Source organism: Leptopilina boulardi, unplaced genomic scaffold, assembly GCF_019393585.1.
Source record: "Leptopilina boulardi isolate dan_hultmark-lab unplaced genomic scaffold, ZJU_Lbou_2.1 LbouV2_280, whole genome shotgun sequence".
Taxonomy (NCBI): domain Eukaryota; kingdom Metazoa; phylum Arthropoda; class Insecta; order Hymenoptera; family Figitidae; genus Leptopilina; species Leptopilina boulardi.
The window spans coordinates 1,405,837-1,419,159 of NW_026137841.1; the positions used below are offsets into that span (position 1 = coordinate 1,405,837).

General features: G+C 31.5%; 1 protein-coding gene across 1 annotated transcript; it reads left to right on the plus strand.

Annotated features, from left to right (window-relative positions):
- Positions 1 to 22: 22 nt before the first annotated feature.
- On the plus strand, positions 23 to 5,248 carry LOC127282097 (uncharacterized). Its single transcript, XM_051306180.1, has 4 exons — positions 23 to 254; positions 637 to 969; positions 4,486 to 4,707; positions 4,906 to 5,248. The coding sequence occupies exons 3-4, from the start codon at positions 4,531 to 4,533 to the stop codon at positions 5,227 to 5,229; spliced, it is 501 nt and encodes a 166-aa protein (XP_051162137.1). The 5' UTR covers positions 23 to 254; positions 637 to 969; positions 4,486 to 4,530; the 3' UTR covers positions 5,230 to 5,248.
- The last annotated feature ends 8,075 nt before the right edge of the window (positions 5,249 to 13,323 follow it).

The window sequence follows — 13,323 nt, forward strand, 5'->3', positions numbered from 1 at the left end:
CCGCTGAGCTTATGTAGGATCAATTGGCTCGTCTCATACCGGATTCATTTTATAAAAATCGTGAAACTGACACAAAAATGGGTCTTTATTCAACGACGGCAGAATTGCCAAGGAATGAATTTAATAAAATCATGCGAATTTTGGCCGACAAAATGAATAGAGCAAATTGAACTTCTAAGCAGGACGTTACACTAATGACTTCATTGGTGATCGAAAAGTTTCCTGAGTTAAAAGAAAAAGTCTTAAATCTAGTTGTAAGTAAACTTATTTTTTTGAAGATTTGTATAATAGTTATTTAGCGTATGAATAAAATTGAACAATTTTTTGTTCTTGCAAATTTATTGAACTCTTTAAAGCATAGCTCAATAAAAGCATAGCTAACAACTTTTCAAATAATTAGTCGTTTTGAAAATATGAATCATTTTAGGTGAATCTAAATTCTATGATTGCATGGATTCTAATTTGCAAGTGAAACATGTTGAACTTTATAATATAATTGAAATTATCTAAACGAATAAATATTTTTTAATTTTATTAATTTATTTTTAAAAGGGAGATTCAAAGTTACATTCTAAGTTTCATACCGGTTTTTCATTATTTATAAGAAATATTTCTTTTTAAATAATTACATTTTAGGACAGAATGAATATAGCATTGATCAATTGCATTAAGAACAAACGAGCTCGTGGTTCCAAATCCACATCCAGAAATAATGATGATGATCCCAATGATGATGATCATCATGATCATGATGATCACCATCATCCCTCCATTAAGGTTAAAACGATTCAAGGGAATGAAAAGAACATTATGAGTGAAATAATTGAAGAATATTCAAATTTAGAGAAAGATACGAGAAAATTAAAAGATTTATTGAAGAAGACACGTGCAACAAGAGTAAAAGAATTTAAAAAATTGTCGGTCAAAGAATTACTCTAAAAATATCCACCTTTAAATGATCCTGATTTGGTGAGATTAATACTCAAAATTTTAAATTTTCACTGTAATTTAACTAATCTTTATTTCTAATTTTTTTTAACTTTAAATGTAATTTTGAATTAGAATTCGATTGCAAGTTTGTATAGTTTCTAAAGTTGGTTTCTCTAAATTGAAACAAATTTTATTTCTAATAGAAAACAAATATTTGTTTTAATAATTTTATATAGTGATTTAATTTTTTATATAAAAATATTCAATATTAAATATTCAAATATTAAACATTTTCAATTTTAAAGATTAATTACAGAAACTAGTGAAGTGATGTTAGAGCAAAATCTAACACTTAAACTCACAGGACTAAATAAAAGGGACACACAAATAAAAGATATAAGAATTAAGTTTATTCAGAAAGTTTTATATTAGACTAGTCCTCTCAAGAACACTATACTGAGATTATAGAGAGTAATTCGCCACTAATGGCCTAACAAAAGGTAACAATTCCGATAACTACAAATCCATGCACATGACTATCTTTGACCGACCAAAGCCAACTGCCACATTCAGCATCGGCGTAACGCTCGCCACACACGGCACTATTGCCAACCCAATTTACTAGGGACAAACCCGGCAATTGCGAAATCCCTAAACAATAATTCAAATTACATATGTTCCTAATACTCGGCCATCCTACGCTTTACTTGGTCTCCAAGTAACAAAAATGCTCTGAGATCCATAGTCGTATATAAAAAAAATAAAATAAAAAAAAATTGTTATTATCAATTAAAGTGATCATTCAGTTCACAAAACACACAAAAAAATTACGTTATCAACTCACATCATAAAGAAACAAACACAATTGTAATTCAGCTTAACAAAAAAAATTATTTGGAGTAATTAACTTTCACAGTTGGCTAAATGTACTCCCAATTTTTATACAAAAAATTCGTCGAAGCGTTGTGGTTTCTGACGTATTCTATTGCTACGTCTAACTATGTTCTCGTCTTTATTTATCGAAGAATCGTTCTCATTTATTTTTACAACGTCGTTATGGTTGTCTAGTTCGCTATCGTCTTCCGTCTGGTCCTCACTGTCTTCGTCGCTATCATTGTTTTCATATCCTTTCCAGATTCGGAGTTGACTCACGTGCGCTGTTGTTTTGGTCCGAGACCCACTGCCTTGAGAAGCCAATCCTTGAACACGATAAGTATTCGACGGTAGGATTTGTGTGATTACGAGTGGCCCTTTATTACGGGGCTGTAATTTTGTTGACTGACCTGTGCTTTCTGAATTTTTGTTCATAAATACGATATCGCCTACATTGTATTTTATATTCTTTAACCGGTTTGCGTCGTACCTATCTTTTGACAATCGTTGTTCAGTTTCAATTTTTTCTCGCGCTTCTATCCAGAGTTCTTCTGGAAGACGGTAACTTTCTGAGTTCTCTGTTAATTGCCTAGCAAGACCCTCGCGGAATCGAGGAATATAACCAAAAACCATCTCAAATGGAGTGCGACCGGTGCTTTTGCAAATGGCAGAATTTAAATCACGTTCTAAATCTTTTATTTCTAGGTCCCAGTGATGACCCTCTAAATCCGACAGATTTGACATTAACGCAGGAAGAATGGTTCTATTTAGCCTCTCCACTTGCCTGTTCGCTTGTGGATGGCGACTAGAATTTAAGGTGTGCTTGATACCGTTTTGCTGACAGAATTTTTCAAACTCTTTCGAAGTGAAAGAAGTACCTCGGTCCGTAATGAAACGTTTCGGTGCTCCAAAACGTCCCACAAACTCGTCAATTTTTCGAATAGTTGTCGATGATTTTTCGTCACGAACTGGGAACAAATGCACAAATTTAGTCAAATTACAAATTAGGGCCTAAATGGTCGATATTAACGATCTCGAATGGTCTTGAACCTGGTGGAATGGGGTGGAGTTCACCTGCCTGTTTACCGGATCTCTTTTTAGCTAAGAGGTATTCTACGCACGACTCTATGTGTCGTTTGATATATTTTCGCATACCGGGAAAGTAGTAAAATTGAGCAATACGGTTCATTGTTTTCTCTACACTGAAATGACTGCCAAGGTCATGGTTTTTAATCACGACCGCTTTACGCATGACCTTTGGAATAACATATCGTTCATTATCGTCGATTTTTGTAAACAACAATCCATCGCGTAAAACGAAATCTTTAATTTCGCCAATTTCTCTTCGAGAACGTTCATTTACTGGTTTCTTCAAAATCGAAATTTTTCGCGCTAAATTTTCATCACTATACTGAAACATTAATATTTCGTCTTCTCTTACTGTCACATTAAAAACCGAACCGATATCGAGGTCTTCATCATTCTCGACTGGAGCACGTGACAATGCGTTTACGTGTTTCATCCGCTCTCCTTTGCGATGAAAAATGTCAAAATCAAATTCAGAGATTGAATTTAGCCAACGAATGATTTGGGGATTTTTTGTGCTCATCGTACGAATATAGATTAATGCTTGGCAATCAGTGAAAACCACGAAATGTAATCCTATCAGAAATTGTCTCAGACGATCCATGGCCCAAACAATAGCAGTCAGTTCGAGTTTACTCGAGTGGTACGCTCGCTCTACATCAGAAGTTCGCCTGCTGATCGCATAGACCAAATGTAATTCGCCTGACTCGTTTTTCTGAAAGAGCATCGCGCCCAGCCCGTCCGACGAGGCATCTGTGTAACTCTGTATGTGTCGCTTTTGGGTTATAATATGCTAGAACTGGACGGGACGTCAATAATTGTTTAATTTTTTCAAAGGCTTTAGTTTGTCGTTCTTTCCATGAGAATTTGCCATTGTGTTTAAATAATTCTATTATTGGTGCCATGATCGCCGCGAAATGGGGAATGAACCGCCGAAAATAACTGGCCAACCCGTGAAATCTTCGTGCCTCGTGAAGGTTAATTGGAGTTGGAAACTCCTCGACTGCGCGCAACTTTCGCGTACCGGGGCTCATTCCATTTCCTCCAAAAACAAATCCCAAGTATTCAACCTGATTCAAACCAAATTTGCATTTTTTAAGGTTTAAAGTTAGACCCGCATCTTTAAGTAGAATTAAAACTTTTTCTAATTGGAATTATTGTTTAGGGATTTCGCAATTGCCGGGTTTGTCCCTAGTAAATTGGGTTGGCAATAGTGCCGTGTGTGGCGAGCGTTACGCCGATGCTGAATGTGGCAGTTGGCTTTGGTCGGTCAAAGATAGTCATGTGCATGGATTTGTAGTTATCGGAATTGTTACCTTTTGTTAGGCCATTAGTGGCGAATTACTCTCTATAATCTCAGTATAGTGTTCTTGAGAGGACTAGTCTAATATAAAACTTTCTGAATAAACTTAATTCTTATATCTTTTATTTGTGTGTCCCTTTTATTTAGTCCTGTGAGTTTAAGTGTTAGATTTTGCTCTAACAGAAATTATAAAAAAGTAGTTTTTTATGTTATTATGTAATTAATCTGTTTATTATCTTATATCTTTATTATCTGTTAATTATATCTAGAAAATAAATTGATATATTTAACAGTTTCTATGGGAGTTCGGACAATTAATCAAGATTTCAGTGAATGTTATGAGAACAAATTTTACCGATTCTATTGACAAAGTTTTGCCAATTCTACAAGAAAAACTTTATGATAATGTCAATGACATTAACAAAAAAGTGATTCATCTCTTGACCTATCTGCCGCAGTTATTCAACTTGAACAAGAAGAAGAGTTCGATTTCCATTCTGGAAATGGAATTGAGGGTAATTTTTGTTAACCATATGTTCATTACTATTATTGCTCAATATTTTTTGAAAACTTTAAATTTGTTTGGAATCTAAAAATAATTAGAGATGTACAAAAAGTCCGAAACCTGATCGAGTAATTTTGGGCTATTTACAGACCTTTAAAAATAGTTATTCGGTAAGCACTTTGTTATTATTTAATATTAATTTTTATAGGAGGAGGCACCAACAAAAAATAAATCGCCGAGCCTGATAGCAGCCGATCCAGAGTGCAAGCAAGTAAAATGCTACGTCGATTCTGAGCCATTGCACTGCACCGAACTGTTCAAAGCCGTTTTACTATTGCTAGCGGCGTACTATATTTTTAACATTAATTATGCAAAAGAGCAAAAGCTCACATTTATTTTTTTGGAACACATGATTTTTAGAAGTGATATTGAACGAATTTCGCCAAGGAATTTAAATTTTTTAAGTATATTAAATGTTCTCGACCGAGCAAAATTGACAGACTTTTATAAAATGCCAAAAGCTACAGTTTAAATACCACTACAACAAATAGTTTTCATCTGTTACTTCGAGTTTTTTTCCATTACAACGATGAGTTTTCTTTTGAAAATAAACTGTTTAGGTCAAAAAGATAATCATCATCTATTTTTCTATATGTTATGCGAAAATACAAAGAGTTTTTAATATAACTCAAAATAAAGTATTGGGTCGAAAAAGAGCTATATATAAACAATTTCTTTAATTTAATCATTTTTCCCATTTCTTTTTCATAACTACGATAAATTATGTTCTATTATACTTATGATTGTTAACTTATGAATTTATCAATTATTTGACATACATTCACTTTTCGTGTAAGAATATTGTTAAAAATAATTATGTTGATTTAAATTAAAATAAATTTTACTGAAAGTTGAATTTCTTTGTATCTATTTATTTACATACACAGCTTGAAGATTGAAAATCCAGTTTAATAAAACAATTTAAAAAATTGGAACGTATTTTAGAAAATTCCCAACAATGGGAATTTCGACAATATCTAAAATATTCCTATAAATTGAAAAATTCACCAGATGGCACATTTTCAGAAAAATTGCATTAAATTTTGAATTATTCAAAAAACAAAATAATAATTCAGGTTCTCAATAAGAATAAATAATCTCTATCCCTTGAAATGCTTTTTAATTTCATAAGATTATTTTAAAAATTTAAAAAGTGTTAAAACTTTTTTTAAAGTTACTATTAATTACTAGTAATATCAACGAGTAATTAGATTTTGAAACAAGATTCGCAGGAAATCAAAAAAAATTATAATACAACAAAATTTTTGTTGTAGAAATACAAAAAATATTTAAACAATTGTTTGGTTAAAAAATTTGTTAATAAGTCCTGTCTACTAAAGGAAAATGGTAGCAGAAACGGAAATAAATAATCACGATGATTTCAACAATCAAGTAACTCGCGTATTTACTTTCAAACTTTTTGTTTTGAGAATTTAACATTCTCTCAATAACCTATACTAACAGATGTCAATTAACGTTAAAAAAACAATTAACGTCAAAGTTTTGCAATAAAATGATCCAAATTTTAGATCATTTTGATCTCTTTTTCGAATCAATTTGATCTGTAACGCTTTTTGATACCTCCCAATTTACAATTCAAATTTTATTCTCATATGGGTAGCAAAACATGGGGACAATATGAGCCAAAAATGTGCGAAGGCAATTTTTGCATACTTAACCCCCTATGCCCTTTGAAGAGGGCATAAATCTTTCAGGAGATACACCTTTGTTGATTATTTTTGATCTCTTGAGTTCCGTAGGTTGAGAGTCATTTTGATCATCAATGCTTGAACTCACAGATTCAATTGTATTGTTTTCAGCTTCATCCTCTTCTGTTGTTTCGATGGATTTTTCTTTCGAGATGATCATTTCCGCTTCATCTGCATTCATTAGTTGATGATTTTTGTCGAGCTTATTTTAAAGCTTGATTTAATCTCTGCTTATTTTAATGCGGTCCGTCTTCTTATCCAGAAGTTGAACTGCCTTTGATTATTCAGAGTAGCCGGTTAAAGTAAGTTTCTCTACTTTATTATCTAATTTTCGGTGTAGTTCTTTAGGAATTTGTACATATGCGTCGCATCCAAAATGTACAAATTCTTCAAATCTGGTTTCTTTGAATATATTAAATCACTAGCTAAAAGAAACGCGCGTGGTATCTATAATTTTTTATGAAAAATTAAAAATTTATTTTTATTTGACGAAAAATTATTGGAATTTTGATCTTACAAAATTAATAATGTTATTTTTGAAATCGTTACTTTATTAATGTTTCAACATTATGTGTTATAATAGTATAACAACTAATATTGCAAAGTCAATATGACCTTTAAATTTTGTACTCAAATAAAGATTATATGATACGATCATCGAATTGTTAGCAATATATTTAATTCACCCATCTCAGAATCCATGCAGGGTGAATTCCTATTTTGTTTACCACAAGGCCCATGAACTTAAAATCGCTTTACAATGTTAAAAAGTTCTAGATTCTTTATTTCGTCTGTGATTTCAACACATATCATTTTATTTAAAGTTTCTGAATCGCAAGTTTGTGTACGTAAAAATATAATTAAACGCACATGTGGCAATCCCCGCTTTTTTCTTCTCTATGAAAGACGATACATATAAAATTGTAAATGAATAAAATTACAAGTACCTTGAGTATGGTTAAGGTTAACAGTCCATCCAGGATCACCATAAGGAAACATTGTAGGATATGTCATGAGATCAAAATTTTTACTAACAATAAGACTAGAAATTATTTTCTCATTATTTTCTATTGTGCATACTGAATTTACATGGACATGTAAATCCCTCCTAAATTTCTGTAGATAATTTCTTTATCTTACATGACAAATTTTTTTCTTTGGGTATTTTCTTTTCATTTTCAGTTTCAGTACACAGAACTCTGTTCTCATTTTTACCGGCAAAAGTCTTACAAAAATATGAAAGGTTTAGTCCACCATTTTGAAGTTCTTTAGCTCGATTTATGAAAAGACAATTCCAATCATTCTCTACAAATCGTAATCCTAATATTAGACATTCTAACTGCCGGAAAATGATTAAATTAATTGTTCTCAAAAAATGATTTCAAATGCTTGCTCATTATATTATTATCAGTTTCATAAATTAATCTTTTAATTTACACTGTTAACCAATACAGATGTTGCAAATGCTATTTCATATACTTCACACTTAACTGTACCAATCGGTTGTTGATTAAGAGCTTCAAAAACTACTGTTGGTTAAAAAGGGAACAATCTAATTAAATATTCTACTTGGAAGAACATTCAAAACACTCTGCATTAAGACTTTCAAAAATATAAAGTTTTATTCCATCGTAATAGACACAAATCCAATAACCAAAATCGTATTACCACTAAAAACTATTTGAATATGTTTAACTTCTTCTTTAATTGAAAAAATTAAATGAAGCATTTGTAAATACAAAGTACTTTGCATAATGAAAAAATAATTTGTATCTTTTCTCAATCATTTTTAAAATTTATACATACGCATATAATTTAAAATTTCATTTACATATTCAATAATTTTTAAATCTTTATTACTTCGACATGGAAACCTTCTTCAAATTTCAAGCTTCTAGTAAAGACACTTTTCAAAACAAATCTTCCATTTCATTTTGCTGCTTTAAAAAATTTATTTGGGTGATTCTCTCAAAAAGGACTAATGACGGTTTTACCGTAATCTGTACAAAAATAATAAAATTGATTGAAATTATTAAAAATTCTGTAAGCCATATGTTAAGTTTTAACAATTTTCAATCGAATCACTAAAGAAAAAAATTTGTCAAGTGGGAGTTACACTTGCTTACCTAGGGTTCCGTTCACGATTATTTAAATATTTATATATGTTTAAATAAAATAATTTTCCTGTAATTTTCTTTCAATTTGCTTGTAAATATGTATATACATATGTGCAAAGTTTAAGATGGTTCGCTAAAAAGTTGATAAAGTTAAGATAAAAAGGAATTTTGAGCTTTTTTCAGGAATTTTAAGTTTTTGTGGCAAACCAATATTTAAGTCAATTTCAAAAAAGTTAGCTATATTTTTCGTAAAATCTACACGTAAAATTAAATGTGTCCCAAGGTTCAGCTTATTAGCTTCAAAACTGTAAAAGTTAAGGGGGGATACGATTTTCCGAAATTTCTACGACGAGTTTGACATACGTGTCAAATTGTTTTCAAAAAACTACTAAACTGCCAAGTTTCAGAAAAATCGGCGTATGGCACTTCCCTAGTGTTACTTGTCAGCAACTTAGAAAACCTGTAGATACCAAATTTCATAATAATCTGACAATTTTTAAAAAATAATTCCTTAATATTGAATCAGACATATCGAATTTCGGAAATCTGACATCAGATTCGTAATCAGCGACCCAAAAAAACCCTAGATACCAAGTTTGAAGTAAATCTTAAAATTTTTTCAAAATTCATCCACCATATTGGATCCGCAATTTTGGATTTTGAAAATCTAACTTCAGATTCGTAATCAGCGACACAAAAAACCCCCAGATACCAAGTTTGAAGTTAATACATCAATTTTTAAAAAAATCGCTTACTTCTCAAAATCCGACAAGTTTTTTGAGGTTAGAAAAAAATCCTGACGTGATGGAGCAAAACGGACTTCGGATTCGTGTTCAGAGCGTCAAAATACATAGGGTTAGGGTATTCCGGTCAAAAGTACATGACACTTGTTTTTTTTGTGGGGCTGTGTAGTTAATATTTTTTTCCAATATCAAAATATATTCAATACCAATTTTATCCTCAAAATCCAAATACCCTTATTGCCAATGTTGGCCAACACAGTAAAAAAAATAATTGGGAGTAAGCGAAAAGAATTGGTGTTAACTTAAGCTGAATTCGGTTTGGCGAAAAAACTGATTTGGAACGTTACGGTGAATTATTTTTTTCTTACCGTGAATTCTTTTCTGTTGAACATTTGAATTGACGTTTGTTTATTTTAGTTTGCATTATAAATGAATAGAATAAATGTTTTAAAGTGCAAAAAAGCCGATTTGGAATAAGAAATATATAATTTTTTAAAACGAAATAAAAGCGAAGTGTGACAGATCCACCGAAAATTTTATCAAGTGTGTAGTGTTCATATGATAAATTTACCATATGAGTACTACTCACATGTTAAAATTGTCGGTAAATCTGTCACATTTCTATGGTGACGGTATTTAGCATATCGTCATAATATTTATTAAAGATTCGCCACGCTACATTGTAATTCGCGTCTGTAGTTTCACTTGACTCGATTTTGTCGGCAGCCTTGCCTGACAAACATGAACGCAAATAAATAAGCTTTTGTGAATCAGTATATCTTTTATCATTATGAACTGAGGATTTAAATGTATCGCAAAAACTTGGCCATTTTTCATACGAGCCACTAAAGGTAGGCAAATTTAGAACTGGAAGTTTTCCATTGATATGATTATCAATTACAGCTGATTAAAAACATTGAACTGATTCTACATTACCACCGAGAGAATTTGCGATATTAGAAGGATTAAAGAGAGCAGTATGATTAATTTCGAAATTTTCATTCAAAGTTGACACTTCCGTTAATTTAACCTTTAACTGTATTATATCGATATCATCAATTGGCTGCTTTAGAAAGTTTTCAAACCGCGTTAACTTAGTTTTTAAAGCTCCGCGTAGCCTATGTAGGCTTGTAAGTTGATCGGACGTTGACATTATTATTTACAACTGAGATAAAAGTGTAATAAAAGGGGAATGAATACTTCCTGTCACAATATTATAATAGTTCAAGAAAAAACATGCGAGACTTACCAATCTGGAGTGTTGAAGTTAAATTTACGCATTCACTCACAATATATTTTCTGAATTTTTTGCAGTCTATGAGTCAAATTTTAACTACTGATTTATCTATAAATTGTAACATACATTTACACACTAATGTTGCAGATGCACATGAAAAATTAACGATCGTTGTTTGTAGAAAATGTTCACCGAACATTTGTTGGAATAAGGAAATGTTCACACTGAACATTCATTGGAATGTAGAAAATTCTGATATCGAAAATTTGTTTGGAAAACAGGAAATGTTCACACCGAACATTTGTTGGAATGTATAAAATGTTCACACCGAACATTTGTAGGAGCGTTGAAAATGTTCACACCGAACATTTGTTGGAATGTTAAAAAATGTTCACCTTGAACATTTGTTGAATGAGTTGATTGATTTACAACTTCGAAGACATCAGTGAACTGTTCACAACCTTAATACTTGCTAAGTCTGTATATCCATAAGGGGTATCCGGCACAATAATGTTGTGTGGTATGATGGACTATACTTGAAATGTATTCATAAACGTAATCTCAATAAATTGATTTTGATGAGACTACCAAAGTTGATGGGATGAAATAAAAATGGTAGCAATGATGTTGATACATTACAATAAGACAATTTATTTTACTATACTTCGTTAAATCTTATACATATTTTTTAAACTGATTTCGTCTGGCGGTCAGAAATTGATCTGGTGCCGGGAAACCGTCCTGGTATTCAAAAGGCCCCCTCTTAGACATCGATGTGTTGACAATTTTAAGAGAGGAGGTAATATTAGGTACTGACACACCCCCATTACTACAGGTTAAGTTTACATTGGGATCGAGTTCGAAGACGCTTACAAATTTAATTCTACTTATTTTAGCCTAGACCGTGTAATGTGTCATATCGGGTGTTGTTTGTGAGGTCAGGGGGAATCGGAAAGGAAAATAGGAGAAAAGGTTCTCTTACGAAAACAAACTGAGTTTCGTTCTGACTCAGAGCGAGAGCAGACCAGTCAGCCTATGCTGGTGCTGTCTCTAATAAAAGTTAAATCCATGGTAGTTTATTTTAATCTGTTTGTTTAACTTTATTCTATAAAATCCAATGGTGCAACCGAAAACCCCGAGTGACAATTACATATTGGTGAAAAGTGCACGAGCCAAGGTCGAGTGATTGCAATTCTAGGGACGCCTAGAATTGTACCCTAAAGGAAGATTTGGTCGCAGCCACACTCAACGATTCTGGGAGGACCAGGAAGACTTCTCGATTAATCAGCGGACAAATTGGATGATATACTATTGTGAATCCCCAGCATGGTGATATCATTGTAATTCGACGGCAATAAATGTAAGTTGTTTGATCGTATGCGTGTGAATGCTCTCTGAGAATAATTCTATGTTGTTGAAATTATAATAGAAGGTTCCACTTAATTAAAATTGACATTTTGATTAATTTTAATTGATTGTTTTAATTATTGTTGATTAATAAAAATTCTAATTGAAAAAAAATGTATTCCACGCCACCACAAAATGTGGTGCACTCTCCTCAACCGCAATAAAATTTTACTGTATTCGAGATTTTCCAAACCCTAAGTTTATAGTTTGTTTTTTCAGCGATTTTGAGGAAAAGTAACTTTTATGATTTTAAGTCTTCTACAAGGTAAAGGGACATAAATGTGAAACAATTTAATCTTTCTATTGAATTTAAAACTAACACCTTTTTCGCAGCTGTTTGCAATAAAAACATAAACTAACGAAACTGAAAATAAACACATTCATAATTTTATCTCTTATTTTTATTGCAACTTCGACAAAAATTTAATTTGCGCAGCAAGAATTATTTATTTATTTTTACACATAATTACAAACAATTTTTTTCTTATTTGGTGTTTTATTTACAATTTTGTAACAACTAACCTCTATAACCTTGCATGATACTTTCCACTTTTTAAAGACACATAAAACACAAAATTAATTAATTATATTATTATTGTTTAATTAGTAAAAATAACACTTAATAAAATTTTCAAGTCCTTTCCAAACAACTGGTGCGCTATGAAAGCTTTGCCCAGACAGTTGTCAACACCACTTTTGTGACGTCAGCACGTCCACGTATACATAAGCCAATCTAGAGTCAGCATCATAGGAATCAAACGGTCATCGCCCATATTACCTATACAATAATAAAAAAAAATCGGACAAGTGCGAGTTACACCGAGGGTTTCGTACCCTTAAACCTAAAATTTAAGGGGGTTAAAGTGTCAAGGCAGGTGGAAAAATTTCAATTTTGCTTAATTTTTCCTGTAATGTGAGCATAAAATCACATAGATAGTCACATATAACGAAAATTATCAGTTTTTCCTTGAAAACGCTATGATTATCAACTCCAATCATGCTCATTATATTTTTCTTGTAATCTACACGTAAAAATACCTAAAAATGTATAAATTTAAAGCCCTTTAGATAAATTTTTCTTCGTTTTTTGAAAAAAATTCATTATTTTTATCGAAAATTATCAGTTTTTCCTTGAAAACACTATGATAATCGTTCTCGCTATATTTTTTTTGTAATCTACATGTAAAAATACGTAAAAAAGTATAAATTTGGATCCCTTAGGATAAAATTTTCTTCTTTTTTTATTCGAAAAATCCGATTTTTTCTAAAATTATGAGTTTTCCTTAAAAACAATATGAACATCAACTCCAATTGTGCTCTCTATATTTTTCCTGTAATCTACACGCAAAAATA